The 26264-nt window shown below is 48.6% G+C and overlaps 1 protein-coding gene across 1 annotated transcript; it reads left to right on the forward strand.

The window, feature by feature from the left end:
* Positions 1 to 221: 221 nt before the first annotated feature.
* On the forward strand, positions 222 to 25911 carry ankrd52a (ankyrin repeat domain 52a). Its single transcript, XM_061257248.1, has 28 exons — positions 222 to 340; positions 2932 to 3015; positions 8241 to 8319; positions 8572 to 8642; positions 9135 to 9326; positions 10069 to 10156; positions 10528 to 10670; positions 13190 to 13402; positions 14158 to 14236; positions 14473 to 14587; positions 14844 to 14926; positions 15371 to 15488; positions 15611 to 15679; positions 16246 to 16386; positions 17398 to 17460; positions 17949 to 18060; positions 18352 to 18423; positions 19231 to 19432; positions 19746 to 19833; positions 20273 to 20390; positions 20799 to 21018; positions 21904 to 21991; positions 22226 to 22309; positions 22774 to 22919; positions 23280 to 23362; positions 23612 to 23694; positions 25246 to 25337; positions 25554 to 25911. The coding sequence occupies exons 1-28, from the start codon at positions 314 to 316 to the stop codon at positions 25793 to 25795; spliced, it is 3195 nt and encodes a 1064-aa protein (XP_061113232.1). The 5' UTR covers positions 222 to 313; the 3' UTR covers positions 25796 to 25911.
* The last annotated feature ends 353 nt before the right edge of the window (positions 25912 to 26264 follow it).

Below are 26264 nucleotides of genomic sequence, written 5' to 3' on the forward strand. Positions count from 1 at the left end.
GACTTACTTCGCGCAAACTACCATTAGAGGGCGCGCCTATCGCTGCTAGCAGCCAGAGATGTTGTAACAAGCTGACTCCTTTCATGCTGCGCTTGGACGTCTCTTTTGCACTCCTGCCGTACCGCCGCCACTCCTGTAGGCGGATACTGCTCTGTCGGGAGCAGTCTATCTCAGCAATAAACAACGACGAGCACAGACGATACCGAGCGAACGACCATATCCTTTAATAATAATCATAATAAAACAAAACTACCATCAGTTACCTCTCAGTCCCATCCTAATGAAGGAGCTTCGCCCTGACTGACTTTGGGAGATGGGAATACTCAATATAACAGACCAGGTAAAGAAAATAATCAAATGCGATGCACTAGGACTAGAAACACGGTCGTTTGTCTTTCTTTATTTATTCTTTTTTCCAAGGGAGGGTTCGTTGCACAGCCTTGGGCCGGGGTGGACTAGGAAAGCCTCGCGATTTACGGCCTAACTGCAGCTAGCCAGCTCTAACGTTAGCTATTTACATTCACAGCTATTTTATTGCACCATTCCTCTTGTGTTTAATGTGCCCCAAATGCTATTTTCCTCAAATAAAGTTATCGGGCGTTAGTTCTACGTATTGCGTAGATATCTTCATCTTCATTGTTAGCGCCAGCTAACGTTAGTTAGCTAAGTCAGCTAGGCTATGTCATTCACTAGCTACACGTTAGCTTTGTAGCTAATGTTAGCTTCTGTTGCTGAACTCGGGTTTTGACGTTTGTCGATGGAATGCTATTTAGGTTAGGCTTTTATTCGTTTAAGTGTAGCTAGCCATCATATGGAAGTGCTTGGCTAGTTACTGGCTAGCTATTTAATTAGCTATCTAACGATATCAGCTGCGATGAAACGAGGTGGGGGTTAGTAAGCTGCAGACAGCGGCAAAAGCTGCATTATTAGCTTGGTAGCTGGCGCTAGCTAATGCAAATCCCATGAATTACTGTGAGGTAGCTGCTGGTTAGCTAACGTTAGCAAATGTTAGTAATTTAGGCGACTCTGGGTTCCCTTCCTTTAATAGTACAAATAATTCGAGGTAGTTAATGTCAAATGGCTAACTAGCTATGTTAGATGGTAGTTAGCTAGCAGACAGACGGCTGGCAACCAACTAACATCCGATAGATAGTGTAACGTTAATCTAGCTACGCAGTTTCAAAACCGAAAGCTAGCTTGGAAGCTAACCTAGCTAGCACTAGCGAGTAGTTCTCGGTATGGATGCCGGCTTGATGGTAACTAAGCTTGCTTGCTGCCTGTCAGTTGTCCAGTTAGTCACTATTGGCGAGCAGGTTAACTCCATACTGTCCGTCGGATAGTTAGTGTGTTATCTTGCCAATGTTAAAGGGAGGCTGGTAACTTGGCAAGTTAACGTTAGCTAATGGTTAGTTAAACCTGGTCTTCTGGGGACTCTTGCCGCCTTTATTTTTGACGCCGGTCTACTCTTTCTGCAACGAATATGGCATTAACCGTAGACTGCCTAACGTTAATTAATCTAGGGCGAACGTTTGCTATTATGTTTAGCTAGATATTGTGTTAGCTAACTGTTCGCTAAATAAGTAACCTAACTTACGAGTATGTAGTCTAGCCAACTATCAGAAATCAATAGTTGAATAAAAGATATAGCTAGCTAACGTTATACGGGAATGGCCCTCGAATGGATATATTGGATATGTCGCTGTAGAGAATATGTTAATTGGTTTACACAACTAGTTAGCTATGTGTCTGACACTGAAGAGAAAGTCTGAATAACAGGGATATCAGCGGGTTGAGATCTGGTGATAGTCCGGAAAGAGAAACCGCGTCTCGTCTGCTCACGCCCTGTCAAAAATGCAGGCTGCAGTGTGAACGAAAGTAGAGCCGCGTTTGAGTTGTACTTTCTGCTATGGTTGAAAAACGTTTGAACACTTGTTATAACAAGATTCTTTCTTGGAAACGGCCTTTTAAGATATTGTCTTTTTATATCCAAGTTACTGTATATGTTAAATGAAAAACGCATTTAATAAATGAAAAGGTTCTTTGAAACGGCTAGACAGAGAAGGTTATATTATTTGGCATTTTGGCAGACGCTCTTATCCAGAGCGACGTACAGTTGATTAGACTAAGCAGGAGACAATCCTCCCCTGGAGCAATGCAGGGTTAAGGGCCTTGCTCAAGGGCCCAACGGCTGTGCGGATCTTATTGTGGCTACACTGGGATTAGAACCACCGACCTTGCGTGTCCCAGTCATTTACCTTAACCACTACGCTACTTCTAGCTGCTAGGCTACTAATTTAGTTGGGTAGGTGCATTTTTTGTGACACAATTATCGAGGAAAAAAAATAAATGCAGATTTGTACTGTTTATCAGGTAAGCTCTGATTGAAGACAACTTACCAAAATGTTTGTATTTAAACACTATGTATGGTAAGTAGTATTTAAGAATATTAAAAATTGTCACTTTTACCATATTCTCATTTCCATAAGACCAGAAATTGCAGTAGAACCAAATGTGGCACAGCTGCAGTGAATGTTTTAGAGGAGCTTCTGTGATCTGATTCTGATTGTGGCAGTTACTAGTCTGTCACTAGATTCCTTCATCTGTGATGAAATTAGACCGATCAGCAGTCTGATCATGATTCTTTAAGAATGGACAGGCAGATGTTACTTTCAGTTTAACTGAACTGTCCATCGACAGTACTATTTCAGAGCTGGGTGCCAGCACTCCATGTTAAGTTTCATGATCATGTTGAAAGGTCAATATTGTGGAACGTGTTAGTGGGTGACCTGGTGAGTAACTTCTTAATCGAGAAATGAGTCTATGAGAATTTAAGCAATAAATAAGGGCTAGTCCAAACTGAAGTGGTCTCAAGATTATGGTGGTCTGAGCTGAAACGGTTAATGCAACATTCCCCTTCTTTTTGCCTTGCAGCCCCCCCTGGTCCAGGCTATATTTAACAGAAATGCTGAAGAAGTTCAATTATTGTTGCACAAGAAGGAAGAAGTCAATGCACTGGTAAGTGGACGTGATGAGACCGTATTGCCCCTCTCCCCTATAAAGAGGCAGTTTATCTGAAATGACAGGTGAATTCCTGCAGCTTTAATGGTTCTCCAAACAGCTGTTTGCCACATTGAATAAAGAACAGTTTTTAGTGTCCCCCCCTTTTCTTCTCAAACCTGTGGAACGGCATAAGCACCGCTGAAACGGAGAGACCTTCGCCAGCCGTCTCAGAGGGACACATGCAAGCGGCGAGAGAGCTTTGCTGATTACTGCGAGGGCAGCTTTCAAACACTGATGTGGCACAGCATGAATTTCTATTTAAAGTAGGGTGTCGGTTGGAGACGAACCCACAGCCTTGCTGTTGCTAAGCACCTGTAATCCACTGTGTGTTCCCCCTACTCCAGTCTGGAAGCACTTGAGCCGTAGAAATGTCTTCATTCTGTCTCGACGGTAACTGTACTGCAGTTTAGAGTATTGAAAAGTCATTACTATTCATATATATTTTAATATTTTTCACCTATTTTTGTTTTCTATTTCTGTCTTGATTTTGGGATCTGCAGTGGTATTTGTATGTGTTTTGTGGTGTCCCCTGTGCTTTGGGACGAGTGCAGGATGGAATGTGAGTCAGCCGGTGCTGTAGGCTCAGCAGTCCACCAGTCAGAACCAGAGCCTTTCAGCAGCTGCTGCAGGCAGCCCACTGCTGTCCCTGGTTGTTGAGCTTCCAGCGTGGTGTGGAAAGCCCTGTGGGCTAAAAACCCTCCCAGCATGACTTTTATTATAATATCATTATAATATCGTTCAGCTGATGCTTTTATCCAAAATGACTTAGACTTGATTAGACTGAGCAGGGGACCCCCCCCTGGAGCAATGTGTGGTTAAGAGCCTTGCTCATGTGCTCAAGCTGTGCGGATCTTATCATGACTACACCAGGGGTTGAACCACCAACCTTCTGGGTCCAACCTTTTGCTGGTCATGCCCCACCCCGGGGGGCTGCTGGGCACAGGGTCTCTGGGTTGGATATGAGGCCGCCCATCCAGCCGTATTTAGTGGTTGTTTTTTTTTCCTCCCGGCATTTCATCCCTCTCCATTTACCACTCCTCCTGAAACCTCCTGATCCCTACTGAGCATGCTGAAGCAACGAACATGATGCCAAGTGCACCCGCCACCTTTCATTGATTTTGCATTGTGTGGTGTGGAAACTGTAGGGGTTAAATAAAGTGCCTCTTGGATCTCGTTTTAGACCGGAATCGCTCAAAACACAGCGTTTTACGACTTGGCGCAAGTCTTGGGTGGATCTCCTGTAAGAGATGACCTTCGCACAGTCAGTTCAGGCGCCCCGCGTTTCGGTGGTAGCAACCTGTACTAAAGAGCCTCTGTATCGGCCTGTCCCGGCCCACAAGCGACTCTTTCTCCTCTGTCCTGATGCGGAGAAGGTCGTGACCGGGTCAGAACAAAAGTGGGTTTGTAATCTCTGCGGACAAAGCCAAAGCCAAAGGCAGGCCCGAGCCAAGGGCAAGGACGGCTCAGGCAAGGGCAAGGACGGCTCAGGCCAACGCCCGGGGCCTTTCTTCACTCTGGTCTGTCACTCAGGGGTCTAATCTGCCCAGCTGTCCAAGCCTGTGTGTGCCTGTGTGTGCCTGTGTGTGCCTGTGTGTGCCTGTGTGTGCCTGTGTGTGCCTGTGTGTGCCTGTGTGTGCCTGTGTGTGCCTGATCTTTAAATATTGTTCCATTTCATCTCATTGGCCTGGGTTTTGTGTTTTACCAAGACTATTTCTGCCTCAGTTTTTGAGGCAAGAAAAGTGGTTCCACACTGCGCACACACACACACACACCATGACATTTGCCTGCACACAAGCTCATCTCCACACTACCCGCAGCGTGTCAGAACAGCGTGTGGGTTTGTCTGCGGTTCTCGTCTGGCCGTCCGTTCTGCAGAGCCTTCAGCTCCGGCCCGCAGATCGATAGCAAATCAATCCACTTACGCACGGCTGAAAGCTCATAACCCTTTGTGTGGATATTCCAGTAAGTAATTTATTAAAGAATATTAAGCAGTCAATAAAAGGCCGTGCCGGGCTGAAGGTCTGAGCGCTGTGCCGGTGCAGGACCTGCTGATGCTTGGCGGGCAGGCAGCGGAGTTGGCTGGAGCGTGGAGGGGTCAGAGGTGAAATATCGATGGCAGTTTCATTCTGGGAACCATTTCGCTATGAATTGGGAATGACTCATTGCCCCTCGCTGCTACGAAATGGCCTTTTCCTGGAAGTAGAGTCTGCCAATATGAAAAAGGCAAAGGGAGATGAGCCCGTATAGCGCACCCGCCTCGCTGAGCAAACAGAACTGCCACAGGGCATCAGTATCACGCTCTCCTCCCAGCGTCTTTTGGCACGGCAGAGACGGCACGGCACATTAAATTAACGTAAAAGCTACCGCCGAAGTCCACTTCCGTAACGATGCCGTGCCATCCTGAAAACCCGAGCGCTTTGTGGGAGCTTCCTCATATGTGAGAAGGTATAAAGCTATATTCATGAAGTCTGGTTAATTTGTTCAGCATAGCATTTTTAAATGTAACTCTCCATGTGCCAGTGGCGCAGCTGCTTGTCTATAAAGGGAGTCGTGTCGGCCGTTGTTTATAGCGCATCAACAGCCATGACGAGCCAGAGCTGGCAGGATGCACTGCTCTTTAAAAAGAGCCTGCTGTGACACAATGGCTGATCGACTGAATGGGAGTAGCCACACACTTTAAACTGTGTGATAAATGTTCATTCACTTTGCTGACGTAGTTATAAGTTTGTGATATACACTTTGAAGCCAGATACAGTTTTTGGCTGGGAGGTAAAAAAAAGCAAATCTTTTTCCATCTGCTTTAGACAGAATGAATAAAATTACATTCATAGCAAAAAGGCAAAGGATTTGGCGTGTTGAAGCCATCTAGAAGGTACCGTCATTTGAATTCTCTACTTTGTGAAGGATTTGATGTGCAAGCACCAGACATTTGCATGTTTGCTAGAACAGAACGTCTGTAAGACAGATTATGCCCCATTCCTATTTGCATGGGAACATTTCCTACTTTCGGTGTAGGAAGAAAAAAAGGTTTCCGTTTGCCTTACGTGAGTAAATAGATAAGAGTAAATTGACATAATCAAATATATTTTTTTATCAGTGTAAACTCGGGTAAAAATGTCTGGGGTTAAGGAACTGCCCACCTTTTTAGAATCAAATCATGTTTTTTGGGGGGGTTTTTTTGCCGGTTGTGGTTTTTGACAAGAGTGTGCCGTGTTCACAGTAGTCAAGAATATCAAGGCAAACATTTCCATTTTTAAAAACAAATATTTGAACTTTGGGAAGAGAGCCTTTGAAGGGTTTTGTAGGTAGTTTTGAGAACTCCTAATATCGGAGTCTCCTTGAGTTTTATGTGAGTGGAACTGCTGTAACGGTAAACATTAGTTGTGAATGTCGCAGGGTGTCTTGTGTACCAGATGTTCAGTTTTGGGGCTGGGGGAAGTGGTGGTTGAAGTTTGAAGTTGCAAAAATAAAATATAAAAAATGATTATAAATGGAGGGAGGGATCGAATGAAGCCTACTTTGAAGGGGAACAGGAAAATGCTGTTTGTATTGTTTAAGGAAAATATTTTAATTACATTATTATTATTGTTCTTATTTATTTAGCTGATGCAGTTGATTATACTAAGCAGTTGACAATTCGGCCTGAAACAATGCAGGGTTAAAGGGTACCTGTACCCCAAAAGAGCATATGCCTAGATCTGATCAGTATATCATGGAAATTACTTTTCCAATTCTTGTAAGCTAAATAAGTCACGCATAACGACACATTTCATTTATTTAATTGGACTCGGAACTGTACTGTCCTCTCAGGTCCTCTTCGCACCTATACTTGTGTTTGATTTGCACTTCGTTGTATGTCGCTCTGGATAAGAGCGTCTGCTAAATGCCATGTAATGTAATGTATTGACTACGTTGGTCCCGTAACAATTCAGGTAACACTCCAGTGAGCAGACATATTGCCGAACACCTGACGAAGGTGTGACATCAAGTCATGTGACTTCTTTATTTTCAGAGAATGGGAAAAGTTATATTTATGATGTATTGAACAGATCTAGGCAAATTCTCGTTTTGGGTACAGGTGCCCTTTAAGGGCCTTGCTCAAGGTCCCAACAGCTGTGTGTGGTTGCACCAACCTTCTGGGTTCCAGTCATGTTGCTTAGCCACGAGGCTACAGGCTGCCCTTGTAGATACTGATAAATTGTACATTTCCTCATGAAAGTGGAGAGGTCCTCCAAAGTAGGGGGTGGTCATGGAGAGTACTGAAGCAATGTTTTTCGGGATGAGTGACCGCATGCCTGTCGTGAGTCACGCACGCACACACACACACACACACACACACACACACACACACCCCTCGCATTCCAGGACGGGCAGCTTCGGAGAGGTAGTCACACAGATGGCCCTCTGAATAAGCGTTTTTAAAATAAGGTGCCGGGCCTGAGGCAGGGACTGGATATCTATATCACTGATAGCCATGATATCAAACTTTTCTTTAAGAAGGATAATATGCTAATATTCACCCAGTAACTCTGCCAGTCACGCCATTAGCCTCAGTGCTGTGAGGTTCTCACGGCCGAGATTGCTGACTCAAAACTGCTTCATATTTCTGCTTTTATTTTTTGCTACCACGGCATGTTTAACACAAACAAGTTTAGGAGATAATGTTGAAGCCAATTGAATGAATTCAATAAATGGGCTTGGTTGGTGGAGGGCCTGTCAGTTGTGATTTATGCATCTCATTAGTTGAAAGAGCTCATTCCCGGGATTATAAACATCTGTTGTACCCATCATGGAAAACACAGCTAGATTTATTTGAACAAATAAAACATTGATGGTCTCTAGTTAAATGCAAGTAAATGGAAGTGTAGACTAGCCAAGTGCAGGACATTTTCCATCCTCAGCTAGCTGAGTCCCATTTCAGCTCAGAGAGGTGCCCGTAACTCCGCAGAACAAACAGGGTTTAATGAGTCCCCAACAAGCTGGGGACTAATCCCTGGACCTGGCTCTTGCCGAAATACGATGAGCTGCCTCCTTCTCCCTAAAACCAACAGGCTGGGGACTAACCCCTGCACTGTGCTCTCTCAAAGCCCAATGAGCTGGGGACTAACCCCTGCAGTTGCTCTGCCCTGAAACCAGCAGGTGGAGGACTAACCCCTGCCGCTGCTCTCCTCTCTCCACAGGACCAAGAGCGCCGGACTCCTCTACATGCTGCTGCTTGTCTGGGCGATGTCCATATAATGGACCTCCTCATTAATTCAGGTACGTCTGGGCTCCGTGTCTGGGCTCCGTGTCTGGGCTCCGTGTCTGGGCTCCGTGTCTGGGCTCCGTGTCTGGGCGCTCCGTGTCTGGGCGCTCCGTGTCTGGGCCCCCGTGTCTGGGCTCCGTGTCTGGGCTCCGTGTCTGGGCCCCCGTGTCTGGGCCCCCGTGTCTGGGCCCCGTGTCTGGGCGCTCCGTGTCTGGGCTCCGTGTCTGGGCTCCGTGTGTGTTAATGTCTCTCCCTCCTCCCTCCAGGTGCTAGTGTTAATGCTAAGGACCATGTGTGGCTGACTCCACTGCATAGGGCAGCTGCATCCCGCAATGAAGTAAGTCAACATTTTTTATTTACTGGGGAAAATCAATCCTTATCGACAGAATATTTACTTAGTTACTGTCCTCCTGTTCCCTTTGCCACCCCTGATCAAATTGCATGCAATGTAGGGGAAAAAAAAAATCTGCTTAATTGCAAAGCTTTCTTCTGTGATGCACTATGGATACAGTGGTGCAGAGTATCAATGAGTTGATGATCCCTGGACTAGACGATGTTGGCATTTGATAGCTAGCTTATGTGGCTGGTAGAGTAGTAGATGCTGTCATGACATTGCTAGTTATTTAACCAACACTTTTATCCGAAGCAACTTTGGTTAGACTAAGCAGGAAACAATCCCCCTTGGAGCAATGTGGGGTCAAGGGCCCAACAGCTGCACTGATGTAATTGTGGCCACACCGGGGCTGGAACCACCAACCTTCCGGGTAGGCTGCCCAGCAGCGATAGTGTGGCTGACGGCGTTTGTGCGCGTTCCCCTCTCCCCCACCAGAGGGCGGTGAACCTGCTGCTGCGGCAGGGCGCGGAGATGAATGCGCGGGACAAGTTCTGGCAGACCCCGCTGCACGTGGCGGCCGCCAACCGGGCCACGCGGTGCGCCGAGGCGCTGCTGAGCTCCGTGAACGTGGCCGACCGCACCGGCAGGACCGCCCTGCACCACGCCGCCCACAGCGGATACCTGGAGGTACTGACACTGGCACAGGGTTAGGGAGAGGTACTGACCCTCACACGGGGGTTAGGGAGAGGTACTGACCCTCATACGGGGGTTAGGGAGAGGTACTGACCCTCATACGGGGGTTAGGGAGAGGTACTCACCCTCATACGGGGGTTAGGGAGAGGTACTGACCCTCATACGGGGGTTAGGGAGAGGAACAGAGGCTCACACAGGGTTAGGGAGAGGAACAGAGGCTCACACAGGGTTAGGGAGAGGAACAGAGGCTCACACAGGGTTAGGGAGAGGAACAGAGGCTCACACAGGGTTAGGGAGAGGAACAGAGGCTCACACAGGGTTAGGGAGAGGAACAGAGGCTCACACAGGGCCAGGGTTAGGGAGAGGAACAGAGGCTCACACAGGGCCAGGGTTAGGGAGAGGAACAGAGCCTCACACAGGGCCAGGGTTAGGGAGAGGAACAGAGGCTCACACAGGGCCAGGGTTAGGGAGAGGAACAGAGCCTCACACAGGGCCAGGGTTAGGGAGAGGAACAGAGGCTCACACGGGGGTTAGGGAGAGGAACAGAGGCTCACACAGGGGTTTGGGAGAGGGACAGAGGGTACCTGGAGGTACTGAGGCTCACCCACGGGGTGTGGGGTGGGCTACCACCAGCATCTCAGCACTGGTAGGTGTCATTGATTGCTTATTGACAGTTATTGGTGATTATGCTCAACTGAATGACTTCTTCCCTCCTATGCACACTCTCCACCCCCAGATGGTAAAGCTGCTTCTGAACAAAGGGGCCAATCTGAGCGCGTGCGATAAGAAGGAGAGGCAACCAATCCACTGGGCTGCCTACCTGGGTGAGGCCACACCCCCTACCTGCTCCCATATTGCATGATCAGCGCCGACTGCATGTGTTCACACACACACACACACACGCATGTGCATTGGCATTGAGCTCTGATTTGTCAATTCCGATTCTGGATTTTATTCTGGAATTATCCTAAATTAATTGACTAAATGCTCATATTAGTACTAAAAGTTTTTTTTGACACAAAACCTCATCCAGGGCTACATACCTTATATTACAGGTTGAAAATTTAAGTCAGAATGAGATCACTGAACAGCCGGATAGCCAGATAAAGTTACTGATCAGATGACTAAAGGATTCGATTGGCTGGGCCTACACTGAGGTTACGGCAGGCTAACGGCCCTCACCCCGTCCCCACAGGGCACCTGGAGGTGGTGAAGCTGCTGGTGTCCCGCAGCGCTGACGCCGTGTGCAAGGACAAGCGCGGCTACACGCCCCTGCACTCCGCCTCCGCCAGCGGCCAGATCGACGTGGTCAAGTACCTGCTGCGGCTGGGGTCCGAGGTCAGCCCTGCTCCTGTCTTTACTGAGGGAACGCTCATTTACACCCCCACTTTACTGAGGGAACGCTCATTTACACCCCCACTTTACTGAGGGAACGCTCATTTACACACCCACTTTACTGAGGGAACGCTCATTTACACACCCACTTTACTGAGGGAACGCTCATTTACACCCCCACTTTACTGAGGGAACGCTCATTTACACACCCACTTTACTGAGGGAACGCTCATTTACACACCCACTTTACTGAGGGAACGCTCATTTACACACCCACTTTACTGAGGGAACGCTCATTTACACACCCACTTTACTGAGGGAACGCTCATTTACACACCCACTTTACTGAGGGAACACTCATTTACACACCCACTTTACTGAGGGAACGCTCATTTACACACCCACTTTACTGAGGGAACGCTCATTTACACCCCCACTTTACTGAGGGAACGCTCATTTACACACCCACTTTAATGAGGGAACGCTCATTTACACACCCACTTTACTGAGGGAACGCTCATTTACACACCCACTTTACTGAGGGAACGCTCATTTACACACCCACTTTACTGAGGGAATGCTCATTTACACCCCCACTTTACTGAGGGAACGCTCATTTACACACCCACTTTACTGATGGAACGCTCATTTACACACCCACTTTACTGAGGGAACGCTCATTTACACACCCACTTTAATGAGGGAACGCTCATTTACACACCCACTTTACTGAGGGAACGCTCATTTACACACCCACTTTACTGAGGGAACGCTCATTTACACACCCACTTTACTGAGGGAACGCTCATTTACACCCCACTTTACTGGGGCTGCTGGTGTTTCACACTGCTAGTATGGTGGTTAGGAAACTGGGCTTGTAACCTAAAGGTTGCTGATTCAATTCCCTGGCTGGACGCTGCTGTTGTGCAAGTCGCAATATTGCTCCTGCATTCCTGCAGCATACAGTCTATCCACCTGTATAAATGGATACTATAAACATCATGTCTTTAATAGGGGACTGTCCTGTGTCCCATCATGTCTTTACATTACATTACAAAGCATTGAGCCGACGCTCTGTAGGAATTTGGTCCTTTGTGAAGTAAAACTTGTAGTCCGATATTCAGGTTAACAACAATTTATTAATATAGCAAAAATAGTCTTTAATTACAGTATGAAGCATACCCGGTAAAAGCAAGGCAGTTCAGTTACAAACTCATGTTACAAAGGAATGAGCTTTTATGCCCCAAACCTCCTGATGTAAAATACAGGTAGTTGTCCCTGATTGGGTGACAGGCAGAAAAATACACATTATTTTGTATAATATGATGTGATCAAGGAAACCAAATGGCCATTGTGAGCAAAGCAGACAGTGAACCCCCCTTGATCATTCAGTATGATTGTGGTGTTAGGTGACCATCCAAGAACAATGAAACAGGAAATGTATTCTTCCCTACACGCTCTTATCCAGAGCGACGTACAATGAAGTGCAGATTGACCACAGGCTCAAGTGTGACGAGAACCCTGGAGGACAGTACGGTCTAGCATGACCATCCAGATACAATTGGAACCCATGAAGAATACATCAACTTACTAACTAGCATACCAGCATTGGCAGCTAGAATCCCCTGAGTACAACATTACAATATTTATTACACAATACAAGGGGACTGTTTTGTGTACCGTCATGTCCCTAGCAGGGAGGGGACTGTTCTATGTCCCGTGCCTTTAGCAGGGCAGTGTGCTGCAGCTCAGTATGGCTACAGACCTGAGAAATCCCAAAAGCTATCTCCGGGGCGGGTGTCTTCTCTCTAATGCGGGGTGTCCGGTCATATCCCAGAAGGGCCGCAGGCTTCAAGCCCAGCGCAAAAACGCCTGATTCGACTAATCGGCTAATGGTGGTCATTGATCAAGGCCTGGATTTGCTGAATGTGTTCTTGTGCTGGGCCTGAAGAAAAGCCAACATTCACGCCAGCCCTGACCGGCCCCAGTGCAGCGGGGGGCTCATTCCACTAGCCACTCAGCATATCCGCTGGATGGATGGATGATCGCTTATTTCATCTACAAGAAATGATACATTTGGATTGAAGACATTTTTGCTGTATTAGTATTATTATTTTTAGATCTTATTTATGCAGGGTAGAACCATTGAGAACTGTTGCAGGTGGGGTGAGGGAGAGAGCAGGGGAAAAGCCCCTGGAGTGATTTTCTTTGAGTTAAGGGACTTACAAAACTTTTGTGTGCAGTTTTGTTTAAAGCCGTTAGTGGCCGGTACTCACGTGGTGCTGTGAACAACAGTGCCTATGTAGCTAATGGAGCTCAAGAAAAGCTGTTGCATTTAGCTGAATGTTAGCTACGTTTATACCATTTTAGGGTTTCATAGAAACAAGAATATTGCCACACGCCGTCATGCTCCCAAGTCATGTATCGCACATTAAACGACGTTTTGGGCACCCCGGGTGTGTAACACCATAAGCTTGAGAGTGGTGAAGTGGTTTCTCTGACTGGCCGCTGCTCCTCCCCAGATCGACGAGCCCAACGCCTTCGGGAACACGGCCCTGCACGTGGCCTGCTACATGGGCCAGGAGGCCGTGGCCAACGAGCTGGTCAACCGCGGCGCCAACGTCAACCAGCCCAACCTGCGCGGCTACACCCCCCTGCACCTGGCCGCCGTCTCCACCAACGGAGCCCTCTGCCTGGAGCTGCTGGTCAACAACGGCGCCGACGTCAACATGCAGGTCAGGGGGCGGTCTGCCCTACCGCCGCGCCCGAACGCTTTCGGTGCGCCGCTGTGGCTTCCCCAGGGGTGTGGCCTCCCCAGGGTGTGGCGTGGGATTGGTCTCGCTCGAGCAGGAATGTCCAGTCGTGCCACGGAGACCCGCGAGTATGCAGGTTTTTATTTTCAGCCCGTCACGACGGCAGCTGATTTCAGCGGGTGTGGTGTAGTGATGAACCTGCATACTCTCGGCCCTCCGGGGCACATTTTCGGGCACCCCTGCGCTAGTGCTACAGCAGCAGATTCCCCCAGGAGAGGAGGGCCTTGGCACTTGCTGGGATCGTTCAGACTCGCACTGTGCAACAGCGACCTCTTCTGGTCAGTGGAGCGCCATGCCGTCCGGCTGCATGGCCCTGATAGAGAGGCTGCTCAGAAAACGTATTGGCTAAATAATGGGAAAATTATAGAAGTATAATATTGGGACAGTGTAATCTGTCGGACTAGCAGTGTGTATTTTGCCAGGCTGATTGTTTATTGGCTCTGTGAGATTATTTTGGTTTCACGACTTTATTGATTTTGAGCATTTCCTGTGATTTTAATGGCTGTATTGGTTTTTGTTGAGATGATTGCTGTTTAATGTTGGTTGTTGCTTCCTTTGTGGTTATTACAGGTTATTGTCTGTGTTGGCTTTCTGTGAAGGTTGTGGTTTAATGGCGTATTGATTTTCAGTGGTGAGCGTGTGGTTATTGTGGAATAATCGCTGTGTTTCTCTCGCAGAGTAAAGAAGGGAAGAGCCCTTTGCACATGGCTGCTATTCACGGCCGCTTTACACGCTCCCAGATCCTCATCCAAAACGGTGAGCCTCTGAGACCAGGAAATGACACCTTTTCTAAACGTTTGAGCACTCATTTCATCTCTCCCTCTCACACATTCACACATTCTTGTGCTCTCTCCCCCCCTCTCTCTTCCCCCTCTCTCTCCCCCTCCCTCTCCCTCTCTCTCTCTCTCTCTCTCTCTCTCCCCTTCCCTTTCTCTTTCTCTCCCTCCCTCCCCCTCTCACACATTCTCACACATTCTTTCTTTCTCTCTCAGGTGGAGAGATAGATTGTGTGGATAAATATGGCAATACTCCTCTTCACGTTGCTGCTAAGTACGGCCATGAGCTGCTGATCAGCACCCTGATGACCAACGGTGCTGACACCGCCAGGTGAGGGCCGTGTTTCTGGGGCTTTGGCCAGTCGCAGCCGACGTGCATTAGCGAGGACTGAGGAGGAATGATTAGCTATGTTTTCCCTCAAAATGTAGCATTTTTGATACCGACTTGCTCACTGGCTAATATGTAACCCATTGTCACTCAGTCGGAGCAGAATCTCTGACCCCTTTGTGTGTCTGTGTGTGTGTGTGTCTGTGTCTGTGTCTGTGTCTGTGTCTGTGTCTGTGTCTGTGTCTGTGTCTGTCTCCAGGCAGGGGATGCTCGGGATGTTCCCGCTGCACTTGGCCGTGCTCTTCGGGTTTTCAGACTGTTGTCGCAAGTTACTCTCCTCAGGTGAGTGCCTGTAAAATCATCCGCACAATTGTCCGCGTGACAGTGTCACATAGCGACCGTTCTCTGTGTGCGGTTCGCCATTTGTGGCATGTGTTTAACTCAGTAACTGCCCTGGGTGACATTTTAACTTTAAAAAAAGGTTATACTAGCCTCTGAGCATGTAAAACATGTGCAGAGAATGCAGTCTATATTACAAACACTGTTAATTAAATTAGTTGTGGAAAGCTTTCTTTAAAATCACTATTTGTCACCCAGGGCAGTTATTGAAGCTGTTTCAGTGACATTGTTCACAGAGTCCTGGATATTTGGTTGAATTTGTCGAGCTACTCTTTCATTAAATAGCCATGCACTGTAAAAACGTGCGCCTCTGTCTTGGCGCCATCCCTTCTAGAAGATTCTCATGTTCTCACCGGGCGTGTCTTTGGCTCTGTCGTGGCCCTGCAGGTCAGCTGTACAGCATCGTGTCGTCTCTGAGCAACGAGCACGTGCTCTCGGCCGGATTCGACATTAACACTCCGGACAACTTTGGGAGGACCTGCCTGCACGCCGCTGCCTCTGGGGGGTGAGGCCTGGAACCACGGCAACGCCCGTGACGGACGCCTCGTCCGGCCTATCAGCCCCTCTGCTGGATGTGGAAATCCCCCCCCCTCTCTAACGTGGCTCCTCCCTCTCCTCTCTCTGCAGAAGCATTGAATGTCTTAACTTGCTGTTGAGTAGTGGTGCCAACTTGAGCAGGAAGGACAAATTGGGAAGGTGAGCTTCTGCAACATAACCATGCTTGTTAAGTGCTTATTGGCTCCTCTGTAGTGAGTCTTTAGTGAAATTTCAGTCATTTTAAAGGCAGACCCTGGGATATGACGCAGAGCAAAGCAAGCGGGCGATGCCAGAGATTGTTAAAAACTGAGAGGCTGCATGGACATTAAACCCTGCTGTGAAAACGGCAAATTGCATTTAGCAACAGATATGTCACATGCCGTATCTTTCTTATATTTTATATTGTGCTCATTGTGTGCAAGACTAATTCCTCTGAGGCAGTCCATTTTATTTGTTTATTAGCAAGTTCTTGTCATGGAGTAAATTAAACTGTCTTGCTAGCTAGTTGAAAATGGAAATGTTTTTTATCGCTAGCTATAAGAATTCAGTCATGCTGTCATGCTGACATAAAACTTCTATCAGAAAAGAAAATTGCCACCTCTTCATCTGCCATCACTGTGCTGAATACGGTGTGTGTGTGTGTGTGTCTGTGTGTGTGGTGTGTGGTGTGTGTGTGTGTGTCTGTGTGTGTGGTGTGTGGTGTGTGTGTGTGTGTCTGTGCGCAGGACTCCACTGCACTATGCGGCGGCGAATGGGAACTCCACCTGCACGGTGGGGCTGGTGAGCGCCGGGGCCGATGTCAACCAGCCCGACAGCCAGGGCTGCTCCCCCCTGCACTACGCTGCTGCTGCTCAGGCCTTCTGCAGGTCAGCCTGAGCCTGCTCCCCATGTCAACTCTCACACACACAGTACTGGGCAAAAGTCTTAGGCACCTGTATAACATTCTGTCCAGATAAGATTCTTTTAACAATAATTCAATGGTCCTAAAATAATAATACTAATAAGGTCCAAAATAAATGTACTATATATTTTTCATTACATTTTAGTAATTTGGCAGAATAATGAACTGAATCAAATCAATATTTTTTGTGACCACGCTTCGGCGTTAAGACTGCATCACTTGTCTGAGATAGCCAACGCTGTCCTGCAGTTCTGTAAGACAATCAGCAAGTAGGTTGTTCCAAGCATGTTGGAGAACTTGCCACAGTTCTTCTGCAGACTTTGGTTGGCGCCTTGCTTCTGATCACAGACAGCCTTGATCAAGTTTTTATGTAAAAAGTAGTCAATTCCTTACTTTTTCTTCTGGAAAATGAAGATTTGGAAATCTCAAATGTGTTATTTTATACTAACATACACAAAGAAATAAACATACTACGTACATGTACACTTACACACACACTCGCACGCACCTGTACATGTGTACACCTGTATACACACACTCGCACACACTCGCACGCACCTGTACATGTGTACACACGCTCACCTGTACACACACACACACACACTCGCTTGCACCTGTACATGTGTACACACGCTCACCTGTACACACACACACACACACTCGCTTGCACCTGTACATGTGTACACACGCGCGCACACACACTCGCACGCATCTGTACATGTGTACACACGCACACCTGTACACACACACACACACTCGCACGCACCTGTACATGTGTACACATGCACACCTGTATACACACACACACACACACACACACACACACACGCATGCATGTACACGTACACACACTGTGGTTGTAGAGTGTGCCTATGTTGATGTTGTAGACGTTTACACTGTGGTTGTAGAGTGCGCCTATGTTGCTGCTGTAAACGGTTGGTTGTGAAACATATGAACATGAACCCTGGTGTTGCAGAATGGACAGAAACAGCACCGGGGCCAATCAGAGTGAAGAAGAGAGGGGGAAGGAGACGTTTTTGTGAGTATGCGCTACCCTGTCCCGTGTGTGGGGCCTGCTCTCTGCCCCGCTGCTGTGGCTGTGGTGTCTGCCACACCCATGGAATACGAACGCTGATCAGAGGCCTGGTGCTCGCCCTCATTGCAGCATTATTATTGAGTCATTTAGCTGACGTTTTTATCCAAATCGACTGTTAATTACACTAATCAGACTCCCCTGGAGCACTGTGGGGTTTGAGCCTGGCTCAAGGGCCCAACAGCTGGGCGGTACTTATCATGGCTGACTGGGGCTTGAACCTTCTGGATCCCAGCCTGAGCCACAAGGCTACATTACCTTCCTCCCCGTGTGTGTGAAGCATACTGCTGCTCTCACTATTACTCAGACATGCAGCAGAAGCCTTTCTTTGCTCTCTGACTGACACGTGAATCTGTGTCTGTCTATCTCTATGTTCCTCTGTGTTTCTCTCTCCGTGTCTGTCAATACATGTTTTTGTCTGTGTCTGTGTGCAGCTGTTTGGAGCACTTGTTGGATAACGGCGCCGACCCGTCCATACGCAACGTCAAGGGTTACAGCGCCGTCCACTACGCGGCTGCCCACGGCAACAAGCGAAACCTGGAGCTGGTGAGCCCCGCCGTGCACCACACCCCCTGCACATCGCCTGTTACCACGGCAGTTACACTCTTAATGTGCCCTCGCCTTCAGTCGGATCGCTCCGTCATCGGCCGTTTTGAAACCATGACCCTCACGAGTGCACATGCAGGCGCTTCACACACTTTGTGCAAAGCGTCAGGTGTTCGTGTCTGGCTCCTTTTAGCGCTTTTTAAATGGGCTCAGGACTGCTTATATTTCCTCATTAATCTGGAAGGACCCAAATGATAAATGTGACTCTATTTTCATCTCTTCTTTCTGCAGCTCTTGGAGATGTCCTTCAACTGTCTGGGAGATGTAGAAAGCAGTGTTCCAGTTAGCCCCCTGCACTTAGCTGTGAGTACCCAACACTTCAACTCCCCTGAGCCTCCCAACACTGCCAACACTCAGTCTTACGAGGCATAGGCCTAGCACACAGAGGCTTATTATATAGCAATGGCAATGGAAAACTTGTGGAAGAGAAGGTAACAACAGCAAGTCTTTCAGCCTTCAAGTCCTTTGTCCTCGGCAGCCATTTTGTGCCAGAACTTCAGCAAGGCAGGAAATTATGTAACCAATTACATTACATTATTGGCATTTGGCAGACGCTCTTATCTAGAGCAGTGTTTCTCAACTCCTGTCCTCGGGACCCACTTGCCAGATGGTTTTTGTTGTAACCAGTTGCTTACACACGTACTTGCAGACATACAGTTGATTAGACTAAGCAGGAGACAATCCTCCCCTGGAGCAATGCAGGGTTAAGGGCCTGGGTTAAGGGCCTTGCTCAAGGGCCCAACGGCTGTGCGGATCTTATTGTGGCTACACCGGGATTAGAGCCACCGACCTTGGGCGTCCCAGTCATTTACCTTAACCACTACGCTACAGGCCGCCCCCAATTAAACGGCCCGGGGGCAGAATGTCCTCAGCAAGTCAGTGCCTCGTCTTAACATCAAATGAAAGATGATGTCTCTTACAGTACAGAGCCCCTCTTCATTGCACTGGGGCATTGGGGTTTGGATTGACTGCCCTCTAGTGGGACACTGATAGCACTTCCAGTAGCAGCCTTGCTTTCCCAGGTCTCTCGGCCGATTTGTTAACCGGGCTCACGACTGCTTTGCTCCAGGAGCAGGGTGTGTGCTGGCTGCTGACTGCGTCTCTCCTCAGGCCTACAACGGTCACTGTGACGCGCTGCGTGTGCTGGCGGAGACGCTGGTGAGTCTGGACGTGCGGGACGGAGGCGGGCGGACCGCCCTCTACCTGGCCGCCCTGCGGGGTCACGCGCCCTGCGTGGAGCTCCTGCTGGGCCACGGGGCCTCCTGCCTCCTCAAAGAGGGCCGCAGGAGGTGGACACCACTGCACGCTGCAGGTGAGAGTGTGAGAGTGTGAGAGTTGGTGTGTGACTGTGTGAGTGTATTTGTGTACAGTGAGAGTGTGTGAGTATTTGTGTACAGTGAGAGTGTGTGAGTATTTGTGTACAGTGAGAGAGAGTGAGTATTTGTGTACAGTGAGAGTGTGAGTGAGTATTTGTGTACAGTGAGAGATAGTGAGTATTTGTGTACAGTGAGAGTGTGAGTGAGTATTTGTGTACAGTGAGAGAGAGTGAGTTTTTGTGTACAATCTCCCATGAGCCTGAGCTGAGCTGAGTATCTGAGTGAGGCTCTGTCTCTCCTGCTGGTCAGCTGCCAACGGCCACACAGAGTGCCTGCATCTGCTGATCGACAGCGGGGAGAAGGCCGACGTCACCGACGTCACGGACCTGCATGGGCAGTGAGTGTTCCTTCCCACAACGCACTGCGAGTCATAATAATATCGCCGTCCTCCCTGCAGGAGAGCTTGCATGTCCACAGAGGCTGTTTCTGTGCTGCTGTGGTAGGGATGCTAATGCTATAGGCTAATGCTCAGGCCGATTCTGTGCTAATACAAAAGCACAGGCTATTTTGTGTGCTACTGCGGTAAGGATGGCTAAAGTCCACCCAATTCTGTGCTGCTGTATGATAGGCATGCTAATACTTAAGGCTATAGCTATAGCTATAGCAGCTATTGCTGCTGTTTGGGTGTTAATGCTAAAGGGTGAATCCCAGGCCTTTTCTGTGCTAAAGGTAATGTTATGCACTGTGGCAATAGCTAATAGCTCTGGTTGTTTCTGTGCTGCTGCGGGTGAGAGGCTAATGCTTCAGTCTGAAAGGAACATGTGGTGCTTTTGCAGGACTCCCTTAATGCTGGCAGTGCTGGGCAGCCACTCCGACTGCGTGCACCTGCTGCTGGAGAAGGGGGCCACGGCCGACACCGGGGACAAGAGAGGCAGGACAGCCCTGCACCGGGGGGTGAGTCAGTCCACTGTGTGTGTGTGTGTGTGTGTGTGTGTGTGTGTGTGTGTGTGTGTGTGAGGCCTGGGTCAAATTTACTGCTCTTGTTTGGGAACCTATTGCACCCGACAAGCGAGCACAGAAAAGTACTTAAATGCGTACAAATATGAAAACAATTATGTAGTTGGCCCAGGTCTGGTGTGTGTGTGTTCCACCAAGAAGTGAGTTATGCAAAGAGGGGATTTAAATAGCACGTCATTTTGATGGACTCACCCCATCCCTCCCTCATGTGCATATGTTTATTCAGTGCAGTGTGAGTTCTGTCCCTGTTCAGCTGCGTTGGTACGGGGGTACAGTGCAGTGTGAGTTCTGTCCCTGTTCAGCTGCGTTGGTACGGGGGTAAGCCGTGTGTGTCGCCCCCTGCAGGCTGTGATGGGCTGTGAGGACTGTGTGCTGGCCCTGCTGGACCACAGCGCCTTCACGCTGTGCCGCGACTCACACGGGCGCACGGCGCTGCACCTGGCCGCCTCCTGTGGGCACGCAGAGCTGCTGGGGAGCCTGGTGCAGGCTGCCGGCCTGGCCGACCCCCTGGACTGCCTGCTGGACTTCAGCGGCTACACCCCCACACACTGGGCCGCCTACCACGGTGAGCACAGCCCCACACACTACAGCCCCACACACTACACCCCACACCCCCACACACTACACCCCCCCACACACACACTACACACACTACAGCCCCACACACTACACCCCCACACACACACTACACACACTACAGCCCCACACACTACACCCCACACACTACACACACTACACCCCCATACACTACACCCCACACACTACACACACTACACCCCACACACTACACCCCCGCTCACTACACACACTACACCCCACACACTACACTACACACACTACACCCCACACCCCCACACACTACACCCCCGCACACTACACACATTACACCCCCATACACTACACCCCACACCCCCACACACTACACCCCACATACTACACCTGACATCCCCCACACACTACACACACTACACCCCACACCCCCACACACTACACCCCCGCACACTACACACATTACACCCCCATACACTACACCCCACACCCCCACACACTACACCCCACATACTACACCCGACATCCCCCACACACTACACACACTACACACACTACACCCCACACCCCCATACACTACAGCCCCATACACTACAGCCCCACACACTCTACACACTAAACCCCCACACACTGGGCCGCCTACCACGATGAGCACAACGCTCTGCAGGGGGTTACGTGTACACACATTTTGGAATATTTTTCAAATGTCAAAAGTCAATGTTCTCAAACTCCATTGCTTTCAGTTACCAGTAGATTGTCACAGCAGCATTAAAATGTTCTGTCAAAACCACTCTAATCATGTGATCTTACACCTTAAAGGGCTAGTCCAGTACCTGATCTCTGTTATTGGCATACAGAAGTCCTCTGCTGGATTTGCGAATTGTGACTTTTATGTTCTCAGGCCATGAAGACTGTTTGGAAGTTTTACTTGAACACAAACCATTTAGTATCCAGGAAGGAAACCCTTTCACCCCATTGCACTGTGCTCTGTGAGTATGTCAGCTTGCTGGATTTGCCTCAATGAAATCAGTCCCTCACTGTCTGTGTGTCTGTACGTGCATGCATTTGTGAGTTTGTGTACATGCGTGTGCATGTATATGTGTGGTTGTCTGTGGAGGAGGGTGTTGTGAAAGTTCTTCATTTCAATAAATGTCTGGGTGCCTTGTGAAAGCCTTGCTCATGGTTGGTGGTGTTTGTTTGAAACTGTCCTCCCCTCCCTGCAGAATCAATGGCCATGATGGGGCCGCAGAGCTGCTGGTGGAGAACGCCGGCGCCCAGATCCTCAACAGCAGAGACGACAAAGGAAGGTGAGTGAGCCGGGTGTGTGGGTGTGTGTGTATGTGTGGATATGCCCAAACTTCCATTCCTTTCTAAACCGTAAAGTTCCAGAAAATGCAGCTTTTACCTCATTTAGTGCCATGGAATTCTTGAATGACACAATGTTATGCATTCTTATACGATGATCATTTGGCCGATGTTCAGGGCATCTAGGCCGGCCACTTCAGTCTGTGCAGCTCTGCGTCGTTCCTGGACCTGACCGCCCCGAGGAGGGCGTCCCCTCACCTATCCACTACACAGCGGTTTCAGTTTGCAGGCTGGCATTAGCCAATCAGAGCCAGTATCTGCGCAGGTTGTGGCCTCGTCACACTCGGGGTGGCTGCGGTGTTTCTTCCGAAAATCAGCCCGGCTCCCCCGGAGCCTCCCGTTAGCCTCCGTCCCCTCCGCTGTGGGAGTGCGCTCCCTGACGGGCTGCCCTGTGTCGTGCCTGCAGGACCCCTCTCCACGCAGCGGCTTTCGGCGAGAACGTGGCCGGGCTGCAGCTGGCCCTGTGCCAGGGCGCCGAGGTCAACACCGTGGACCACGCCGGACGCTCCGCCCTCATGGTCGCCGCCGACAACGGGCAGACCGCGGCGGTCGGTGAGTGTACGGAGCGGGAGCTGTTGGTGCCAAACGTGTTGCTGGTCTCGCCCGTCCAGACCGGATGCTTTTCAGATAAGCTGTGGTGTTCAGGGTTTTAATGGTTGAGTGCTTTGAGTTCAGTGCTGAGCATATGGACTGAACGTGTGATTTACGCATTGGTCATGGTACCGCATTCAGCATGAAACTGTCCTTCAGTCTTTCTATTTTAGGTTTTCTATTTCGATCTGTTGTTTTAAGCTGTTATGGGATGGTGCAGATACGGCCCCCTGCATTATAATGCATCTAGTTTAATCTGAAGCGGTTAAAGATGGTGGAGGGTTTTGTCTGAAGTAGTCAAACCTCCTCTCTCCCCTGCAGAGATCCTGCTCCATCAGGCCAAGGCGGACCTGAGTCTGCTGGACCTGAATAAGAACACTGCTCTACACCTGGCCTGCAGCAAGGTGAGGGCCAGACCATGCCTCGGAACATGCCCCTGCCCTGCCAACCTCTATGAAATGAATTTTGCTTTGAATGCCCAGAAGACTAGCTGTCTGGAGTCGCATGTTGATGCTATGTGCCCATCTTACTGTTTATGTAAGGTCTGTTTACAGTGTTTAGTGTTCACAGTGACAATTCTGTACCAACACGTCTTGTATGTGTTTGTGTGTTTCTGTGTGTTTTTGTGTGTTTGTGCACATTGTGTTGCCCAGGCTCATGAGATGTGTGCCCTGTTGATTTTGGGGGAGATCCAGAACCCTACCCTCATCAATGCAACGAACAGCGCACTACAAATGTGAGTTCGATAGAAGGGGGGTAGGGTGACCCCAGAGTGGGGTGGGAGGGGCCTGTCAGAGAGGTGTATGCTGTGGGCGGGGCTACCAGTGTTATTTTAAAGGTACAATAGGTCATTTCAGTCTTCTAATGGTCAAGAGAGGAATAGCAGCAACAAGCACCCTCAAACCACAGCTCTGTTTATCCCTCCCCCTTCTCTGTAAACGCGCTGACTACAGCCCCGCACCCTGCGCTCTGGAAACGCCATTGGCTGTGGCAATTGGAACCAATTTTCAACCAATGAGCTTGAATTATTCTACAGTTATACGATGTGTTGGGCCGTCAACTGTACGTTTTGAAACCCAAATTTATACCTATAAGCAGAGGGTGAGTTAACATGTCAGTGAGCCTTTTTCAATGATGGGAAGGGATTTACAATGGCCTTGTAACAATGTTTTAACACAAATTTTTACGTACAATACATGCATACCGAAGGTCAGTGGAACCGCTACAGAGCAGGTTGGAAAAGGTTCAATTCACAAAGAATCAGCTGTCCACAATGCATAGCAGTTATTTACACAATGGTAAAATCTTTAGTTCTTTATTGTTTGAGGACTCTTATCTTGTAGAGTATAGTATAAGCTTTCCAATGGGGTATGGCATGTACAACTGTAAAATTTTAACTGCAACTGAACCTAGGCAGTGTTAGCGAGTGTGCTAGCTCATAATGGCATGCTTTGTTAGAATTCACACCACTCACAATAAAAATGTGCGTTGTAATGCCCTTGCAACAAAAAATTCCAGAAAACAAAAATGACAGTACAGAAAACTTACAGTACAAGAGTGAATTCTTACATATTTAGGTATGTGTACCACAGTTTGTCATGTTTCTTTATATTATTTTTCAATGTGATGTCAATGTTTCATCTTAATCCACCATAAGGGACAAATATATATGCTTTATAATGGACAAAACTGGACATGAAAATGTGGTAATTCCCCCTGGGGAATTATGCAGATGCAGAAGTATCATGTCAACAAAACTGTTGATTTTCAGGAAAATATAAGATTGTTTTGATCTAAAGCTTTGGATAGATTTGGAGACACTCGGGGACTCCAGGGTATATTGTTTGCATTTTGGTTCAGAGATGCTTGCTTTAGTAGTTCTGCTTATCACGATTTTTGCACACTTGTGGGTTTTACGATCCAGGAAATGTATAGTTTTGCCTCTTTAGTGTTTGGGACTCTTTCTTTACACACTATAGGAAAACAACTTCATTATTTTCACTTGGATTTCTTTTATTTGTCGCACTAATACCCACTTAAACTTTATTAATACCCAAGTTATGAAAATAAGCTAAACTAAATTCATTGTTGAATTAAATTAGTGTTGTAAATGGTTCAAGTATCTTGCTTTATTTAATCCATTTTTTCAAGGAGTTATAGTTATAAGGAGTATCGTTAGAGTATAGTTACAGAGTGTGTACACTGCATAAACAGGTGGAAATTGCTTGGGTTTGGGTTAAGCTTGCAGTAATTATTCTCTAAGTGTTCCCTCCTCCTCTCTCTGCAGGCCCCTCCACATTGCAGCGCGGAACGGCCTGGCGACGGTGGTGGAGACGCTGCTCAGGCGCGGAGCCACCGTGCTGGCGGTGGACGAGGAGGGTGAGTCAGGAGTGCGTCTCAGGGCCCGTAACGCCCGGCCGCTGGGCTCGGTCTGAGTAACGCTCACATCCGTAGTGATACAGCTGATTATGACAGGGCAGGGAGGCGGACTGAAGAGCCCTAACTGTGTGTGTGTGTGTGTGTGTGCGTGTGTGTGTGTGTGTGCGTGCGTGCGCGTGTCCCGTCCCGTGTGTGTGTGTACATTCATCCCCCTAGGACACACCCCTGCCCTGGCCTGCGCCCCCAATAAGGACGTTGCAGACTGCCTGGCCCTGATCCTCTCCACCATGAAGCCTTTTCCTCCCAAAGAGTCGGCCGGCGCCCCCTTCGGCCTGAACCTGCTGAAGCACTGCGGCATCGCGGCGTCCTGCGGCCCCCTGCCCAACGGCAGCCTGCGGCACGCCTACGGCAAGGAGCGGCACGGACCCCTGGGCCTGGACGGCTGCTTCTCCGAGTGACCCGGTGACCCCTCCAACACGCGAGCAGACAAGCGTTTCTGTGTGTAGGCGTGTGCGTGTGAGTGCGTGCAAGTCTGTGTGTGTGTGTGTGAGATGTTCTGTAGGGGTGCAGTCAAACCTATATGCAATTACAGGCCCTCCCTGCTCCCTCCCCCGCCCCCCACCCCCCTTTCCCCCTTCCCGAGTGGGCAGCTCTGCTGAAGCCCAGGATGGACTGGGCTTCAGCAGGTAATTGGAATGTAACTTTAAAAAAAACACACAAAAAAAAAAACACAAAAAAAAAACTAAAACGGAGTTATGGGTAATGGCCATGGAAAATGAATTCAAGTCAGAAATCTTTTTTTTTTTTTTTTACACCTTATCTGGGATGATTGGAGATAGCCATTTAGGCTAATAGAATGGTCTTGATTGTGATTTTAAGGGGTTTCTTTTTAACTTTTTTTATTTTTTTTAAAGATCTGCTCGCATA

The sequence above is a fragment of the Conger conger genome, chromosome 10 (assembly GCF_963514075.1).
Source record: "Conger conger chromosome 10, fConCon1.1, whole genome shotgun sequence".
NCBI classification, from domain to species: Eukaryota; Metazoa; Chordata; class Actinopteri; order Anguilliformes; family Congridae; genus Conger; species Conger conger.

Coding starts and splice junctions, on each gene's coding strand:
- ankrd52a (XM_061257248.1), top strand. CDS start 314: ATGGGAATACTCAATATAACAGACCAG. Junction 8,320..8,571: donor GGACCTCCTCATTAATTCAG/GTACGTCTGGGC, acceptor TCCTCCCTCCAG/GTGCTAGTGTTAATGCTAAG. Junction 22,920..23,279: donor CGGGCAGACCGCGGCGGTCG/GTGAGTGTACGG, acceptor TCTCCCCTGCAG/AGATCCTGCTCCATCAGGCC.